This window comes from Canis lupus, chromosome 3 (genome assembly GCF_048164855.1).
Source record: "Canis lupus baileyi chromosome 3, mCanLup2.hap1, whole genome shotgun sequence".
Lineage (NCBI taxonomy): Eukaryota > Metazoa > Chordata > Mammalia > Carnivora > Canidae > Canis > Canis lupus.
In genome coordinates, this window is record NC_132840.1 from 18,694,192 (window position 1) to 18,712,763 (window position 18,572).

An 18,572-nucleotide genomic window follows, 5' to 3' on the forward strand; every position below is an offset into this window, starting at 1 on the left:
ACCCTAGGAAGCTCTGGGAGGGGACCCAAGAAAGGAGGACAGCCAGTAAAGTCTGATGACCACTGCAGACACCTGTGCATTCCCCACTGGGACCTCCCCGGAGACTGTGTACAACACGTCTGAGTCATTCCCCTGAGGTAGTTACCTGCCAGCTTCCATTCTGTTCTGACTGAGGTTCACTCCTGGGATGCAGAGTGACGCAGATGCCACTAGTTTCTGTAGAACTTTATACAGTGACCTCTGGGGCCATTAGGATATGATGTGTGGGACCAGGTGGCATCTGCTGTAGCTCTTCTATCCAGTTGTTCAAGTGGTACATTGCACAACTCCCAGAGACTAAAATGTGTATAGCTGGAGCTGGGAGCATAGCAGGAGTATATTTCAGTCCTTAGAGAGAAGGCAGTAGAGCATTCTGAGACACGGAAAATCTACAAATGAGACCTCTGAAACAAACACTGTACTTTGAAGTCTTGGGGAAGGGGCCACAAAAACTTATTCAGGGCATATTTTCTTAGGACTTGAAAAGGATGGATTACTGTTTTTAACGTCCTTAGCCCTAGGTCCTGATACTTGAAGTGGGCCTGTCCAATCTTGACTCATTTCCCTGTTCACAAAGAGGTGATAGTACCCCTGGGGCCAGAACATGAAGATGTCATGCAGTTCATTCACAAGTGCCTGTTCTATGTCCTACAGCATGTTATATTAAAAGCAAAATAAATGAAAAAAAAAAGAAAAGGAAAGAAAAGAAAGAAAGAAGAATGTCAGAGGGTGGCACATGGCTGGTACAACCATCCCAGCATCCCTTGTATACAGTCATTGTCTTTGGCCTCCTACACTGAAGCTCTGCAGCCAGCCTGCATGCACTACTAACGCAGGCCACCTTGGGAAGCAGGAAAACCATTGGAGAGTCACACACTCTTAGACTCCTTTTCTTCCAGAGGCCTGTGACACATCTCGGCCTCCCAGGGCCCACTTGGTGGACACCTGGCCTGAGAATGGGAGGGGGCAGGAGCAGTAGCACGATACAGCACCTCCCAGAATGCTCCCACTAAGTCCTCAAAGCCCTGCCAGGTGCCCTGCAGCAGGCTTCCCTAACTCAGGAGCAGGAAACAGAACACAGGAAATCCCTCTCCCGACACCCATCCCAGGAGAGGGGCAGGGGTGGAAAGGACCAGAATTAGGAACTGCACACACTACTGCACGTATAGAGGACCGGGGCGGCAGCAACCGACTCTTGTCCATCTCATCCTCTCAGCCCTAATGTGGTGACAGCTCTTGTGCCAGGCGCGGAAGGCACAAAGGTGAACCAGCTAGATGGAGCCCTTGCCCACCCAGAACGGACAGCATAGCAGGAGATGGAGGAGGAGGGAGGGAGCAAGCAAGCAGTTTTATAGTATGTGTTGGTCAGGGCTGTGAGGGTGGAAGCCAGACGCATCATTAACGTGGTCTGTGTCTGAGAGTCTCAACCCTGGCAGCCTGTCAGCTGGGAAGGGTTGACAAAATCAGAACATATGCTAAGCACGCACATACCCTGTGACCCAGCTGCTCATAGCTTTTGCTGTATTCATCAGAAGACACGTGCAGGAATGTTCTAACAGCGTTATTTGTAACAGCCCCTAACGAAAATCTGCCTCAACTCCAATGTCCTGCAATAGTAGAATGGATGGGTAGTTGGTGTCCGTTCACACAAAGGGATGCTATAGCACAGCAAGAATGGATAAACCAGAACAATCAGCAAACCGTGAATAAATCTCCCAAATGCAGAATTGGGCAACAGAAGCCAGACCCAAAAGATACATACAGTGTGTTTCTTCTTCCTGGAATTTCAGAATAAGAAAAGGAATATGTGGTGGTAGAGGGCAGAGAATGGCCACCTTTGGGATGGGGAGGTAGGTAGAAGGGCATGAGAGAAGCCTCTGGGTTTCTAGAAATGTTTTCCACCTCGATCTAGGTGAGGGGTTCTCAACTGGGAGCAATTTTGACCTCCAAGGGGCACCTGACAGTATCCGGAAGCCTTTTGGGTTGCCACAACTTGGGCAGGAGGAGGGGTGCTGCTGGCATCCAGCGGGCGGAAGTCAGGACTGCTGCTAAACATGCTGCCGTGTGCATGGGAGCCCCCCGCAGAAACTGACCTGGCCTTCCATGTCCATAGTGCCAGGGTGGAGGAATCCTGACCTGGTGGCTACGTTTTACACAAGGGGATGTGTAAAAGTTCACGAAGCTCTGCACCTGAGATGGAAGTATGTGACCATGAGTTTAAATTCCAGCCAGGGTGTACTAGAACCCTACAGGCATTCGGAAGCATAGCACTTCCCAATTCCATGGTCAGTGATGGCACCTTGAGAGTTTGGGTCCAGTCATGGTAGTATTCTCACCGAGGACACTGGCAAATACTACAGTCAGGCTCTTTTTTCCTGGTGAGTTATTTACATCAGCGTAACACTGGTCATATTCTAAAAAAAGAAAAAAAGGAGTGCCTGGGCCCCATCCTCCATAAATCTAATTTAAACGAGATAGCCCCAGTTTTGTTTTGTTTTTGTTGTTGTTGCTGTTTTTTAATTTTAAGCTTCCCAGGCAAACTGAGTATGTGGCCAGAGTTGAGAACTCCTGCTCTGGGGGGAGGTGAGGAAGGGATCCTTCAGGGAGGTAAAACCTCTCTAAGTTGAGAGTTCCTGCCTGTCGGCAAGGCGAGAGGCAGAACAAGTGATCCGGGCAGAGAAAACAGCACGTGCCAAGGCCCAGCAGTGCAGATGGGGTTGGCATTAGTCACCTTTTCCATCTGTGGTCCTTATGTACCTGCCTCAGAATCCTCAGGCTCCTTCTTTAAAATGCAGATGGGACACAGGATTTCCTGGATAGGCCCAGGAATTCGATTTCTGTGCAAAGTCCACAAGTGATCTGCTCCTGGATAAAGGCCACTGTAGGGGAGGCAGGGAGGGGAACAGTGTCACAGAGAGAGCAGAGAGAGAAAGAGAAGCAAAGATGAAGTTGGAGAGGACAGCAGCCAGGCCAGGCCTCCAGCTTCCTGTGCTGAGCAGCTCCTGGGGGTGACATTAAAATTCAGATTCAAGATTCAGCAGGTCTGCTGGGGAAGCCTGAGACTCTGCTTGTCTAGCAGCCTCCCTGTAATACCACTGCTGCTGCGCCTGCTGCTTGGGGACCACGCTTTGAGTGGCAGCGCTGGCCCTGTGTTTCAGTTGTGGAGTGTTCGTTCTGAGAGCATTGGGGTCGCTGATAGGTTTTAAGTAGAGACAGGATTTGATGAGATGTCAGTTTCCAAACTCCCCCACTGGCTGCTGCTACTCGGAGGATGGACCAGAAGGTAAAGTGTGACCTTGTGTGGATTCCAACCAGGTGCCCAGGGGGAGGCCTCGGGAGCGCGAGGCAGGTCCTGCTGCATCCTGCATAGGCCTGTCCCAGCTCCTAGCTCAGAGCAACCCAGCGCCCTTGGAGCCCAGAGTAGTTTCCTTTTAGTTCCTCCAGGAAGTCACCGAAGGGCTGCAGTACTGTGAGACCTTTCCCAGGCTCAGGTTCATCCCACTCTGGTGGTCAGTCCCTGGAAGATAAAGTCCTGTGTCCTCTGAGCCTGTCCTCAGTGCTCTCGGTGGGTACACGATGTACTCACAAAAGAACAGACAACTTGACCCAGGTTAGCATAGCTCGCTGGAAAATCACCCGATCTGAGCCAAACAGCCTTGAAAATCCACTCCTAAATCCCGGCAGAGGCAAACAAAGGGAAATGGAGTGTTGAGTATTTGGGTAGCAAATTAGCTCTGAGCCTGCGGAGATGGTTACACTGCCCCCACACACACCCCGGACCACACGCAATTTTCCACCAGCCGTTGAATTCTCGGACTTTAGTTGATGGGTTTTGCTCTTCCCCAGCAGAGTTTATAGTGTATTTATCAAACATCCTTGGTGGGCTCAGCTGAGGCCTGGTGTGTAGCATGTGCTGGAGAAATTCAGGCCCTCCAGGTACATTGCATCCGAGATGTGTGCTCAGCCAGTCCTTGTGTACGAGGAATGCGTACATCTCTTTGTGAGCACAGGGCACTTGTGTGTGGCACATTTAGGGAGAGCCTAGACAAGCAGCTATTTATGATCATGCTGTCATGTTCAGAGTCTCTTGGAACTGTGGACTCAACCTTGACCACACATGAGAGCCCAGAAAGTTACTGGTATCTGGACCCCAGCCCAGAGATTCTGATTTCACTGGGCTTCAGGATGTTCAGTACCAGGGATACCGGTATCCAGCCAGGGGTGGAAAGCTCTAGTTCAGGGGTAGAAGTGTAAAGGTGGCAAATGGAAGAAATCAGGGAAGATTTCATGGAGGAGGAGGATCTGCACAGGATCATACAGTATCTTGGAAGCCACCATGGTGGTGAGGAATCAAGGCTTTATAGTCAGAGACCTAGTTTCAAATCCCAGCCACCTCAGCTTAGAATCCATGTGATCAAGGATAGGTCATATGACCTCTGAGAGTGTCTTTCCTCACCTGTAACGTGGAGATGGTAATACCGGCTGTTCAGAGAGGTCTGAGAATATCTGTGTGGTCTGTGATAGCATTTAGTGTTGTGCTGCCCAGGAGCACCAACAAAGAAAGCCCATTGCTGGAATTGCCTTCATTTTAATGAGCCTCCCACTGAATGGCCGGGGGGCGGGAGGGGTGCTTTAACAAGCCTCAAGGTTCTGACAAGTCCTGCTGTATAGAGGCCTAATTTCATTGTGCTTGGCCCAGCATTTCCCACACAGATGTGACATCAGTGATGCCACAGAGCCCTTTCCTCAGTGAACGCCTGTTAACAAACACCATTCCTCCAGGCGGTTGGAGATACCATCCCTGGAGGTTCTGCAAAGAGCCAGGGTGATTCTGTGGACAGGAGGGACCTGCAGGCTGCAGGAGGCTAGAATTCTGGGAGTTAGGGTCCCTTTGAAGTGAGCTTCCAGGTAGAGATGGATGCTGAGCTTTCTCACCTGGCCAGGGATGTAGAGGTGAGGTCTGGGCCCTGCCCAGGGGGAAAGAGGGGCAGCCAGGTTCCAGGATGCAACTAGAAGCAAAGGCACTCAGGAGATCTCCTTAGCTGGCCAGGGAAGGCCTTGTGGTGGAGGTGACCACCAGGGCCTTACAGGTATCATGTAGAAGTTGACATTCACTCGTCCATTCCTCAGCTGTGTGTGGAACGGACTTCAGCGTGAGCTTTAGTGAGACACTCAGATGTGGATGCTACCTCCACCTCTCCCTATCTTCACACTAGGAGCAGAGTGCTCTCCCAGACCGAGCCACAGTGTCCTCACTGATAGGACCTCCTCACCCCCGGCACCACCACGGGGCTTCAGGGAGGCGATCTGCTCGGTAGAGCCCGTTGTGTTCACTGGGCTGTAGCTCGTGGCGGGTGGCCCGTGCTCACACACCCTCTCCGTCTCTCCCTCCAGCCGCGACAATTCCCCCAGCCTGAAGGAGATCCGGAACGGCTGCCAGCAGCCCTGCGACCGGAAGCCCACCTTACCTCTGCGCCTTCTGCACCCTAGCCCAGACCTGGTGTCTCAGGAAGCCACACTGTCCGAGGCGCGACTCAAGTCGGTAGTCGTGGCCTCCAGCGAGATCCACGTGGAGGTGGAGCATACCAGCACTGCCAAGCCGGCGCTGACGGCCAGCGCGGGCAACGACAGCGAGCCCAACCTCATCGACTGCCTCATGGTCAGCCCTGCCTGCAGCACCATGAGCATCGAGCTGGGTCCCCAGGCCGACCGCACACTCGGCTGCTACGTGGAAATCCTCAAGCTGCTGTGAGTGTCCCCTCTGCATGCCTGTCACCGGTAGGGCAGGAGAGGGGGACTTGGCTGTGAGGCTGCATGCAGCTGTTTGCCAGTTCAAGGCAGGCAGGGCAGAGCCTGCTGAGTGTGTGGGCACAGGTATAAATGTGCACACTTCAGGTGTGCATAAATGCAACTGGTGCACAGGATGCATACTGGAGGGCATGAAGGCACACATTTAGGGTGTATAGGTCTATGAACATATGCTTGTGCACGAGAGTGTGCGTATGTGTGGGGGGTATACAGAGGGCTACAAGTGTCCATGTGTGCTGGAGCATCCGGGCACATGTACAGATGTGTGCATAAGCATAACGTATATAGGTGTGTCCATGAGTTTGAGAATGAGTGTATAAGTGTCTGCAACCGCTGCCAGAATGTCCATGAGCACAGGGGTACCCAAGTGTGTCTGCGAGTGTGTGAATGTCTTTACATTTTGCTTCAGTGGGCAGAGGGGCTCATTCTGAGTTTGTGAGTGTGTGTATGTTTAAGTGGCTTTGAGTTTGTGGGCGTATAACATGTATGTGGTTGCTTGAGTGTGTGTATGTGTGTGTGAGTTGGATGTGGGGTTTATGTGGATTTTTCTGGCAGGGTTCTAGATGTGTGTTTTGAGTGCTTGTATGTGTAAGTGCACAAGTATGAGGGGGTCTGGGTGCTTGTGCTGCTTCTGGGCATGAGCAGCTTGAGTGCACAGTGTGGGTCAAGCATTTGTGCACATAAGTTGGAGTATGTGTGTGTTTCTCTGTGTGCATGCCTGCAGATACGCCTGCGAGCCAGCATGGGACCATGTTTCTGTGTTGTGTGATCTATGCATGCTTTGGGTGCTTGGTGTGTCTTTCATGTCAAGTCCCAGGGCCCTGACTCCCAGCCGTGCCCAGTGGGCAGGGATAGAGGATGGCGTGCAGATCAGCCTGTGTGCAGGCCTGGCTGATGGGAAGAGCTCAGAGAAGGAGACGAGGCTCAGGTCTGTTCCGGTTGGTGCTGCTTCTGAGCTAGCTGCTCCGGGCCCATCCCTACCCATCCTCAGGTCTCGGTTTATGCCTCTAGAATAAAGGGCTCTTAATATTTGACCCTCAGGGGGCTTTCCAGTTCTGCCATTCACACTTGTACCACCCAGACCCGTCTCGAGCTCACACGCACCTGTTTCGTGGAGACCCAGGCAAAGGGGCCTCCTTGGTCTAGAGATCCCAGCAGATGCCTCCCCATGTCACTCCCACAAGTCCTAGGCTTCAAATGGAGCTCTGCCCTACTCTCAGGACTGAGTCTAGACCCTGGCATTTCCAGGTGCAGTCAGTGCTGGGTAGGGGCTTTTCAGAGGGATGATGGGCATGACTCTGTGGTCACATCTAACCCATGCATGGTGCCTGTCTAGTGACCCGGCACGAGGGCCCCTCGATCCAGGGGTATGCCTGGCTCCCGGGGCTGGTCGGTATTGCCGGACTTTCACCGAGTCCCTGTGTTGTTGCTTGGCTATGCAGCCTGTGCTCAGCCTCTCTGGTGAACGTGGTGTTGCCAAGAGTGCACTGGTGGGCTACAGAGTGGAGGCACCTGTCAGTTGCCTGGTGAGCTGCTGACCTGGACTGGGAGCTGGAAAACGAAGGCCTGTGGTATATACATACACATATACTTGCACAAACGGATACACAGGTGCATGCACACACACCGCTAGGCACACACACTCAGATGGCGTTTTTGAGAACACAGTCATTTTCTTTAAAGCAAGGGGCAGCCCCCACTTTCTCCCAGGAGCGGCGATCGGCCCTCCAGGGGACAGGGCAGCCATGGCCTGTGCCTTGCCCCAGCCCCCTTCCTTCCTCCAGCTGTTCTCCATAAACACCTGCAACTCCCAGGCCTTCTGCCGGCTTGCGCCCCAACTCACATTTCTCATTACACACTGAGGGTTTGTGCTTCATCATGCAGTTGACACATATTTTTTTTCCTTCTTCGTAAACACGCTCACGAATGCGATTCTGTTCTTCTGGTCTGCTCCCATTGCCTGCGTGGCCCAGCTGCCAGGGTGTGGTGGGGGGAGGGGTGGCAGGTCAGGTGCCCGGTCTAGGGCTGGCCAGCAGGAGCCAGGTGGATTCCTGACTGCTGCCCCGAGTAGCACCTCACCCCTGCCCGCAGGTCTCCACAACGTGTTAGAAGCCTTTTTCACTTGGTGGAGGGGAGGCTGAGAACACAATTGGGACCTGATAAATTCTCCTAGCCACCCCCTTCCCTAACCCTGCTGCTTGCTTGTGTCGCTGGCCAACATGAGGCCCTCAGACACATCGGACTCACAAACCTCAGCAGCTCCAGTGGATGGAGGAAAAAGCACAGATTCAGAGCCAGATGCTGCATCCGGGGCCATGGGTGCCAGGAGTGGCTTGTGGCCCGGGGTGAGTTACTGGTCCTCTCTGAGCCACAGCTGCCTCTTGGGCACGAGCATGAGATGGACATTCCCTGGGCGCCAGCGCAGTGTAGACGGCTCGCAGGCACAGATACTGGGCAAGTGGGAGTTACTACAGTTTCTGGTTATAACGGTGTTTCCTCTATTTTGAGATACTGTTGGGAGTGAGATGCATCCTTGATTTAACAGCAGCACTTTGAGAGGAAAAAAGCCCGAATATGGCATTCAGTGCACATTCAGATTGCACGACACGTGTGCTGTCTGAGAATTGAGGACTTGTGGCCATCTCACTTCACCGGCTGTGTAACTGGGGCAGCCTTCTTGGCTCCTGAGATTCGGTTTTCTTGTCTGTACAATGGGTGTCATGACAGAGGGCCTTTCCACTGCTGGCCCGGTGCTGGTTCTTGGTGAAAGTGTGTGGCTGTTACCAACAGGAATACTCCCTGCTGAGAGATGTGTGTAAAAAGGGAAAAACAGAGAATTTAATATGGAATTGGGGGAGGGGATCTTAACAGCGTTGTGGGGACCAAAGAAGCCACACTTAAAGCCTGGGCCTGGCCCATCTACCAGGGCAGGCCCTGCCGCTCCCCAGAGCGTGGGCAGCCCAGCCCAGCACATAGCCCCTGATTAGTTTCGTGCCCACAAGAAGACCTGTGCATCATTAGACTCTGACACCTTCGAAAAGTAACATAAGCCCCAAGAAGTTCCCTGGAGACCCTTAAAAAGGAAAACTCTTCCCAGCACAGGCCTGTGAGGCCCAGGCTGGGTGGTACGATGGAAAGAATGTGGACTCAGAAGCAAGACCAAGCAGGTTTGGGTCTCTAGGAGTTTGGAGTCCTCCTCTGAACCTGCAAGCTGTGTGCAGTTCACACATTTATTCCAGCATTCCTCTATCAGACGCTAGCCGTACATGTCCACTGGGCTAAGCTCTGTGCTAAGTGCCAGGAGACCCAACTGACCTCCTTCCTAGTTCCCCTGAACCTGAGTAGCGACGACATTGCCCTGCCTAGTGGGATGGAGTGTGGGAAGCTGCTGATACACGGGAGGCCACAGGCAAGGGCATGGGCTTCTGACCAGCTCAAATCTGACTACTTGATCTTTTGCAAACAAATGCATTTTGCAAGATGTCTTATTGGGCTGGAAGTGAGCCAAAAGATGCTTCATCCCTCAGGGGCCTCCAGGGAAAATGCAGACAGATTTTGGGTTGTCCTAAAAACTGGGCAGCATAACCAGAACGTAGAGGCAGGCACTGGGTGGTGGACACAGAAAGTGTCACGCATCACCCGGGACAGTGCTGCTCGGTAAAGACCTGCCCCAGCCAGATGCCACAGCTTCCCAGTGAACACCAGTGGTTTGCTGCAGGGACAGGAATTGTTTAGGAGTTCGGACACCCTGTCAGACGAGGACTGGCTGAAACAGCTTCCAAACACACAGACCTGGAGAGGAGGGTGGCTATGCTGGTGGAACTGAACCAAGTCCTGGGAGCATTGCCAGAACCAGATGCCCCCAGCGCAGGGAGCCACCACACTGTGTTGTCTGGCTTGAGGCCCAAGGGGGGCTGGCATTCAGGTTGGGTGCTGCTGTACATGCAGCTGTCAGGGCAAGGCCTGCCTGTTCCAGGCCAGTGTGCTGGGGACTCCTGGCTTCTCAAGGCTCACATGGTGCACCTGCCCTCTGGCTGGTGCATCAGCTTCTATCATGTGGATAGGGCAGCATTCTCCCCACATCGTGCAGAAAAGTCCTGGGAAGCAGGAGGAAAGCGTGTGCTGGGAGGAAGCGTCTTGTCCACGGGGCAGCTTAGAGGGCAGCAGCTGTCAAGTCGGCTTCCAGTTCTGCTGCGTGTCCATTGTATGTCTGCCAGGGCAAAGCAGCTGTCCCAAGCCCTGGGAACCACCCTGTCCCCATTTCCTGTGTCCACCCCCTCACCTGCCCTGCTTGTCCCTGGTGTTACCCACACCCACCACAGCAGGAGAAAGGAGGTTCTCAGCCATCTGGCTTCTAAACCATCCAAGAAGTGCCATGTGAGGCTAGAGATCAGGCCCCGTGCTCAGAGTCCAGCTTCCCCTCCTATTAGCTCTGTGACCTTCAGCAGCTGTCCTGACCTTGTTGGGAGGTCTGGGGAGTTCTGGAGCCAGCCTGGCCCCATTAATGTGAAGACTGAGTGTTTGGTGGTTGACACCTAAGGCTCATCGCAGGCTTTCGGGATGCTCAAGGTGCCTATAATGTAGACAGACAGACATACAGCACATAAACAGATACACAGCATATTGGGAGAACAGTCAGAAACAAATGTCCAGAAATCTCCTCGGGGCAGGAGGCAGAGGAGCACCACCAGATAGTGGTAAGAAGCTTAAGAAACACTGGATTCTAAATGCAAAGGAGCCCCAGGGCCATAGGCCCACGATTCAGGTCTGGGTCCTTTCCTCAGCCCAGGCCAATCCAGGCAGTGTCAGGGCCCTCCTGTGGGCAGTGCCAGATACAGTAGGGATCTGACTGTAGCTTCCCCCTCAACACAGGCCATTGGATGAGTGCTTCAAATACGTCCTCCTCCCAGAATCCAGCTTCCTACCCCAACCAAGACAGGATCCAGGTCAGACTGCATGCTAGAGCTTGCAGCTACTGAGGACACATGCTGTTCCACTTATCAACATCCTCTTCCACGTGCAGGTGAACCCAAGACCCTGGTTGCAGCTCCCTAGTGTGTGCTGGGTCCGCAGCTCAACAGGCCTCTTCTGGGCACCAGCCATCTGCCTGGCCTGGTGCCCAACCTGGCAGGTGCAGAGATAAGATGTGGCCCCTCCTGGGGCTGCTTCAAGCATGGTGTGTGTGCACCTGGGCACCCGGGCAGTCTGCAGCGGGGGTGGAGACAGGGCCGCTCCAGTGGCCTCACTCCTAGTATGTGGGTTAAAGTGCTGGGACCTCAGAGGTGCCTGGTTGGCTTAGGACAGTCAGCACTGGCTACCTCTGGATTTGCTTTCCAACAGAGGCATTTGAGGTCAAATCCAAGGTACCAGTTGGTGACTTGTACAAATATGAAGCATCTATGGGCCTTGTTTTTCTTCTGCAAAATGGGTTGTTGTAACTGGCACCTTGCAGGGTGTCTGTGAGTATTACCCGGGGCACGTGTGGCTGCTCTAGTGTCTAGTAAAGGCCCATCCATCCCATGCCCTGCATGTTCCTGCTCCTGACCTCCTGCTCCTCCTGGGGGGCAGTTGGTACAAATGTGTTGGGGGGCAGGGTGGGGGCCCTGCTGACTCCACAGCGGCCTCCAGGAGCTGTTGCTTCGCTTCCTGGGACCTCTCTCTGTAGCCACTTTGCTCGTTACTTAACTGCTCCCCGTCTGGAACACAGGCTGATCCCGTGGTCTCAGCAGGCCCCAACACGCAGTGAGTGCTCGGCACATCGCAGCTGTCACTGTTGTTCATGCTAACATCTCTGTTCTCGAGCAACCTGCCCTGGGCCAGGGTAGGGGCAGGACCCTTCCGTGCCTGGTTCCACCTGAGGCCTCAGCTGCCGTCTGTCAGAGGTGGCAACTGCCAAGCCTGGATTTGATCTCTCATCCACCACAGCTGTGTTAGCTCGCACAGTTAACCTCTCTGGGCCTCAGTTTCCCCATCTGTTGAATAAGGCCCATCTCATTTACTTCCCTGTGAAGACTAAACAAACAGAGGTAAAGGTCTTGGTGCGATGCCACGCATGTATAGTGTGCTGGCACAGTTGCAGCTGCTGGGTTTTTTTCCCGTTACTGTTACTGTCACCGTTGTTATTACTGTCATTAGCTGTGACTGTTAAAGAGTTGTTATCTGGGGATCCCTGAGTGGCGCAGCGGTTTAGCGCCTGCCTTTGGCCCAGGGCGCGATCCTGGAGACCCGGGATCGAATCCCACGTCAGGCTCCCGGTGTATGGAGCCTGCTTCTCCCTCTGCCTGTGTCTCTGCCTCTCTCTCTCTCTCTCTCTCTCTGTGACTATCATAAATAAAAATTTAAAAAAAAATTAGGATTATTAAAAAAAAAAGTTGTATCTGGACATAGCAGTAGAAGTACCTGATAAATCAGGAGGGTTGACCCAAACTGCAAATAAATAGCATGTGATTTTTATTTTTTATGAATCAGCCTATAAATTTGCTCCTCAGTTCTGGTTAAAAATGAGAATGCCTTTGGATTCCCAACATAAGCCTCCTTTGCTGGTCAGCTTGGGTGGCCGCACAGCCAGGTGGCTTCGGCAACAGAAATTTGTTTTCTGGCAGTTCTGGAGGCCGGAAGTCTGAAATCATGGAGTGGGCAGTGGGCAGGGGCGGTTTCCTCTGAGGCTTCTTTCCTGGGCCTTCTTCCCGTGACCTCACAGGGTCTGCTTCCCTGTGTGTGTGTGTGTGTGTGTGTGTGTGTGTGTGTGTCCTTGTCTCCTCTCCACGTTAGGATGCTAAGCACACTGGGTTAGGGCCCACCCTGATGGTCTTGTTTTACCTTCATCGCATGTGTGTCTCTAAACACAGGCACGCTGTAAGGTGCTAGGGTTAGGGTTTCGATCTGATAATTCCAAAGCTGGAAGGAGCAATGATCTGGCAACCTGGGTACAGGGGTGAGGTGGGATGAAACCCCAGGGAGCCGGAGGGCTGGCCCCTTCGGCTGCCGTAAGGAAATCTCTGGACAGGTCCTGTCAGGCCCGTAGATACCAGCTGCTTGTCTTCCCAGCTCCCTGGAAGCAGGAGGTGCCATGGGAGTCTCTGCCAGACGCTCTCCCTATCTCGGGCCATCCGTGACAGCACACGGTAAACCTCTCCTGATCCAGTCCAAGCCTGACTGTCACTCCTTCTCTCTCTAGGTCGGACTACGATGACTGGAGACCGTCCCTGGCCAGCTTGCTTCAACCCATTCCATTCCCCAAAGAGTAAGTCCCCTCCCCGTCTCTGCCCTCAGTGGTCCACAGATCACCCCGGGAACACCAGGGACAGTAGTGGGAGATGGAGAGGTTGGTCTTCAGCTGTGGGACCCCTGGGGACACCTCCACCCCCCTCAGAAAGACAGAGAGATTACCTCACTGCAGCATTACTGGATGCACTGAGTAGGAAGGCACACAAAGCCCTCCCCACTGGGCCTTCATGCCACGAAGTTAGCGACTTTGATATGCTTCAGAGGAGACCAGGACTACGTGCCTGTGCTCTCCGGTGGCCACGGTGAAAGACACAAGAGCGGGCACGTGGAGTCGTTTGCTGTGCCATCCCGTGATATGCTGAATGCTCTCTCGTCACGCCCATTATGATTATTCGCTGGTGTTCCACAGCGACTTGGGTCAGAGATGGGCCCCCCCATCTCTTGCCAGTCCTCCTCTCAATATTGAATTGATCTGAGGAAAATAGGGAGAAAACTGTCTGGTGGTTAATGGCCTGAGGAGAAGGCTTTGTCTGAATAACCAGGCCCTAAAATGCCGCCAGGCCTCTGTTTTGACAGATGTGGAGAAGCCAGGCCTCGGGAGGCGGCTCGGGGCTCTCTCAGGAGCCCATTAGCGAGCCTGTGTTTATGAGATGCGGCTCTCCAAGGGGGGACATTACACCCGGTAATTGCCCCATTTGCTGGCCCGGCTGGTCCCTGGGGCCCCCAGGACTCGAGACCGGAGAAATCTGACTCCTGAGAGCCACGCCGTCTCCAAAGAGCGGTGGCGTCATGGGCCGCAGCCGCTGTCCCCATGGCCCCGGGGACACACGTGACAGTTGGCCCATGATGCAATTCACCTGGAGAACGGTCCCCAGACGCCCCACTGCTTCAGGGCCGTAATTAGCACGGCCGCAGTCGTAGAGGAGCCTGGGTCATGGGCGCTGTTGCAGGTGCAGGCCCTGGGGGCTGGGGGGCTCCCTCTGTTCCCCTTCCTACTAGCTCTGCCCCCTCAAAGGAGGCCGTTGTTGTACAGTTCCAAGTAGGGACGAGATGTCCATGTTTCATTCTCAGCTTCCTTCTCACTCTTCGGATCAGACAAAGCCTCACCGTTCCCAGAGGAAGATCTCTGGATCATTGTGGCTTCAAAAGCACCCCACTAACTGCAGTCTTCCCTCTGTTTTTGTTACAGAGCTCTCGCCCACGAGAAGTTCACCAAGTGAGTATTTGGGCAACGCCCTCACTACCTCCTTGCGGTGTGAACGTCCTCCCTCCCGAGGCCGTCCCCCAGCGGCCGGCCCTCCGTCCAGCCTGTTCATGCTCACTCACATGCATCCTGGGAGGCAACCGTGGCCCCTCCTAGAAGTTCTGCAGCACGGTCCTCGCAAACCAGGGCCCAGGGAATGACTCTGCCCCCACCCCATATGTTTCAGGGAACTGAAGTACGTGATTCAGAGGTTCGCCGAAGACCCACGACAAGAGGTGAGGGCTCCCTCCCCCCTCGAAGGCACCTGGCAGGGCCTCCTCGTCTACCACGGGCATTCATAACAGTTGACGAAGGCTCTGTGCCTTGTGCACAAACACAGCCACCCCCTCATGATGTGGCGGGAGTAAGCCTGGCCTGAGATGTCTGTCCTTTACTGGAAGCCCAGGCTAACCAGAGGTGGTTTCTCACCAGCTGGCAGTTTCTTCTTGGAGCATGGGCCCTGCTTTAGGGGCAGGCTGGCACTGGGCTTCCCAGCCAGTTCCAACATAGCGCCAGATCCTCCTTACACCTGCCGTTCTGAGAATCAGCAAACCAGGGGAGACATCTGAGCTGGGATCTGAGCCGAGTTTCATTCCCGAACATGGTGGCTGAGAGCCTCCCTGAGGGGCTGCTCCATCCCTCCAGTATCTGGGCTTCAGGGAGAGCTCAGCTTCCCCCCACCCCCCACCCCCGGAGGCTGTGTGAGCCAGGACTCAGCGTGGCCTGGGTTCCTCCATCCGCTGTATCAGCGTAGCAATAGCTGGCCTGGATTAGGTGCTTCACCCTGCATCAGGCACGTGCATTTTCTCCTCGAATCCATCCCACCAGCACGAATATGTTCTCTCATCACCCTGTCCTACATCAGAAGCACCTTCCTTTTAGCGTTGGGAACCCTGAAGCTGAGGGACGTCCCCATGGTCCACACAGCTGGTACCTGGCCAAGGCAGGATTCAAGCCCAGGGAGTGTGGCTCCAGAGTGTGTTCAGTGGCCAGCTCTGCAGCAGACGCACTGGGCCCGACAGGGCTGCAAAAATGAGCAGGACGAGGAGGAGCTCACACCCCCCTTCTCCGTGGGCATGGAGCCGGGGGTGTGAGGGGCCCTGGCTCCCAGGTGGGGACAGACAGGACACGTGTACCCCCAGCAGAGCAGGCGGTCAAGGATCGACAGAGGAGGAAATGGTTTCTTCCCCTCAGTGGACCCAGAGTATACTCTTCTTCAGGCCCCACTGTAAACCAGTTCTAGAAGGATCAAGTTTTAAAACACCTTGATTCTCAACCCTGATTCCAAAAATGGTCCTCAGGTACAGTGGGAAGAGGCAAAAGTGGCAGATAGGGAGCTCTTAAGTGGTTGAATCACGGTGCTGGTCTACACCATCCTTCACTGCGTGTGAAGACAGATTCTCAGAATTCCCCTGGAAAGTGAGCCTCTATTTCAAACACAAACTTTGAAACTGACAAATAAAAGTGGTCCCAGCTGCTTCCCAGAGCAGAGAAGCGAGCCAAGTGCTGGGACGGAGCTTCCCAAGCCTGGTACCGACCACGGCCCCGGGGACTGGTGAGCAAGGGGCCGGTCCTGGGGCCTCGGGGGAGGAGGCCCTGCCCCCAGCAGGCCCCTCGCCAGGCTCCTGCTGCTTCTCCTTTGATTCTGTTTCTCTTCCTCGCTCTTGCCTCCCACCTCCTCCCTCCTGAAGAAGCCAGAGCTATAAATTGTTTGATATATTTGCTGAATAGAGTTTCATACTCTTGGTTCCTCATTTCTTTGAAGTAGACAAATTAGCGTTTGATATCCTTCCAACTCAGAGGGAAAAATCAAAGCCCCACCGCCTCTGTTTTCTGTTTACTTATGTGTGGGTTGTGATCAATTGAATATCTGTGAGTAAGTGGCTTTTGGCAGCAAATTGTCCTTCACTCCTGAAGGAAACGATCAGGCACATCTCAGCGCTCTTCTGAGGACAGGGAGGAGGGGAAGAAGTAAAGGTCTTTGTCTTCCTCCGGTTTTCTCTTTCTCTCTCTCTCTCTGCAGTTATAGGAGGGGCCAGGGTGGATGTGGAATTCCTTACGCACACGTTTGCACACGCACACACACATGCCCACCCACACACTGACACACAGAACTCTGGGAGGGTGGTTGAGACCCACCGAGAGAGCTGTGCTTGTGCACGAAACTGGCCCTGCCTGGACAGAGAGCCTCCGGGGAGAGGCACAGAGACAGAGAGGAGGCGGATGCCATGAGAGTGAGCAGACAAGTTCAGAGGGAGCTGAGGGCAGAGAGCAGGAGAGAGGAGTTAGAGGTGCGGAGAGAGAAGGGAGAAAGAAGAGCTCCCCACTGCCCCCCGAGAAAGGCACAAGAGAAAAGGGGACTGAGCCTGGGCAATTGCTTTGAACCTCTCCCCCCGCCCTGAGTTGGCTGCAGATTTGCTTTGATCCAGGGCACCTGACCAAGCCAGGCCTGGCCCTTTGTCCCGCAGAGCTGATGGTGAGTGGCTGGAGGTGCCCAGTTGATGGATGCCACAATTTTTTCCCAAAAGGCCTTCCGTGGTATTTAGTAGGAGGTGAGAGTCACTGGACTAGAAGTTAACCAGGTTTCTTAACTGCTGGACTTGTTGGAGCCTTTAATGTTTGCATGTAGAGCCCCCCAGGGGCTGACCACCGTGTTCCTCCTCTGCCGCAGGTGCACTCGTGCCTGCTGAGCGTGCGGGCCGGCAAAGACGGCTGGTTTCAGCTCTACAGCCCCGGAGGGGTGGCCTGCGACGATGATGGGGAGCTGTTTGCCAGCATGGTATGTAGGGCGGGACCCCTCAGGGGGGCGCTGTGGGCAGGCCCTGGGTTGGCCTCCCTGGAGGAGGGGGGCGAGAGCTGCCCCGATCCAGCCGTAGCCAGCCTGGGAATGTCCAGACTGCCCCAAAACTGAAGAAGAGGGTGGTGCTGAAGGTGACCATGAGGTGTCACTTCCTTATTTCTTGCCTGAGCGGGTGCCCAGCGAAGGGCTTGGAGTCCCTGCTCTCACTTGGTCCCACTCAGCTCCGTGAGGAGGTGATGGCGTTACCCACCTCACAGACAAGGCCGCTGAATCCCGAGGTGCTCACCGCCCAAGCTCACACAGCTCACTATAGTGGCAGCGTTCAGGCCACTGAGGGCTTGACCTGCACAGGGATTCTAGAAGGCCACTGCAGATCCACCAGTCTCCCTGACCTTTGCAGTGAGAAGCCAAGGGCAGGATGATCATCTCACCTTGGAGGTGAGAAATCTGAGGTTACCAAACCAGTAACTGCACCCTTGGGGACTTCCAGTACTTTCTTTGTGCCGCATATCCCACATGCACCGTTTCTTCGTCTTCAGCCTGACCCCTGAAGCACACCCGTGTTGAAGCAGCCTAGGGAGGTGTGGGGGCCTGCCCAAGGTCACAGAGGCCTTCAGCCTCCACATCCCTCCCTGGACCCAAACCACTCTGTCCAGAGCCAACCCTTCTGCCAGTGGCAGCATGTCCATCTCCTGAAGGGGGCAGACTCTCCTCCCAGTGGCTGGAGACCCCAGCTGTCCTGCTGGCTGACATCACCAACTGAGCTCTGGCACCATGCATGTTCCCCACCCCGAGAAAAGAGGTTCGGATGGCAGCCTTGCTATGCACTCGCCTGATGACGTGGGCCGGTAACTGGCCCACCGTGGGCTTCGCCTCCTCGTCTGTGAGCCAGGAAGTAGCGTGTTGGCTTCTTGGGCTCACCTTGCACTTGAATGCGACAGTGGGTGCAGGGTGCCCAGCCAGGGCCTAGCACACAGCCTGCTCAGAGGTGAGGGCTGCGGTTGGTCTCGTCTCTGCTGCAGGGCCACCAGCTCACGAAGCTCTCCTCAGTGACAACAAATCCAGCGCTGCCTCTGGAACCTTTCTTGAAAGGGACTTATTTTTAGAGCCTCTTCCTCACGCACTGGCCCTCCACTCCTCACCCGCTGCCTGACAAGCCCCTCTCAAGTGCCCTGTACGTCCTGGAGATGCTGGCCTCTGCCCGCCTGCACCCCCCCTCACCTCTCACGAGGGTTGCCCTGATGTCACAGCTTTACCATGGCAACAGCCAGCCAGTGATCCCCCACCCCTCGATGTGGGGACTCTGTGCGAGAGAAGTCGGGGAGCTGGCCGCTTCCCAGCCTGAGAAATTGCGTCTGTGTGCCAGAGTTGTTAATGATGGAGCGGAAAAAATATACATGGAAGAGGAAGCAGGCAGCCCCTGGGATGGCAGTGCATCGTTTCCATGGAGACGCA

The 18,572-nt window shown here is 54.5% G+C and overlaps 1 protein-coding gene across 5 annotated transcripts in view; it reads left to right on the plus strand.

Annotated features, from left to right (window-relative positions):
- CMIP (c-Maf inducing protein) overlaps positions 1–18,572 on the plus strand; it is a 230,119-nt gene that overhangs the window by 201,515 nt on the left and 10,032 nt on the right. For all 5 annotated transcript variants that reach the window (XM_072819413.1, XM_072819414.1, XM_072819415.1 and 2 more), the window contains 5 exons: positions 5,434–5,787; positions 13,025–13,090; positions 14,264–14,290; positions 14,505–14,553; positions 16,989–17,096. In XM_072819413.1, the coding sequence (XP_072675514.1) occupies positions 5,434–5,787; positions 13,025–13,090; positions 14,264–14,290; positions 14,505–14,553; positions 16,989–17,096 (604 nt within the window). The remainder of the gene's footprint in view (positions 1–5,433; positions 5,788–13,024; positions 13,091–14,263; positions 14,291–14,504; positions 14,554–16,988; positions 17,097–18,572) is intronic.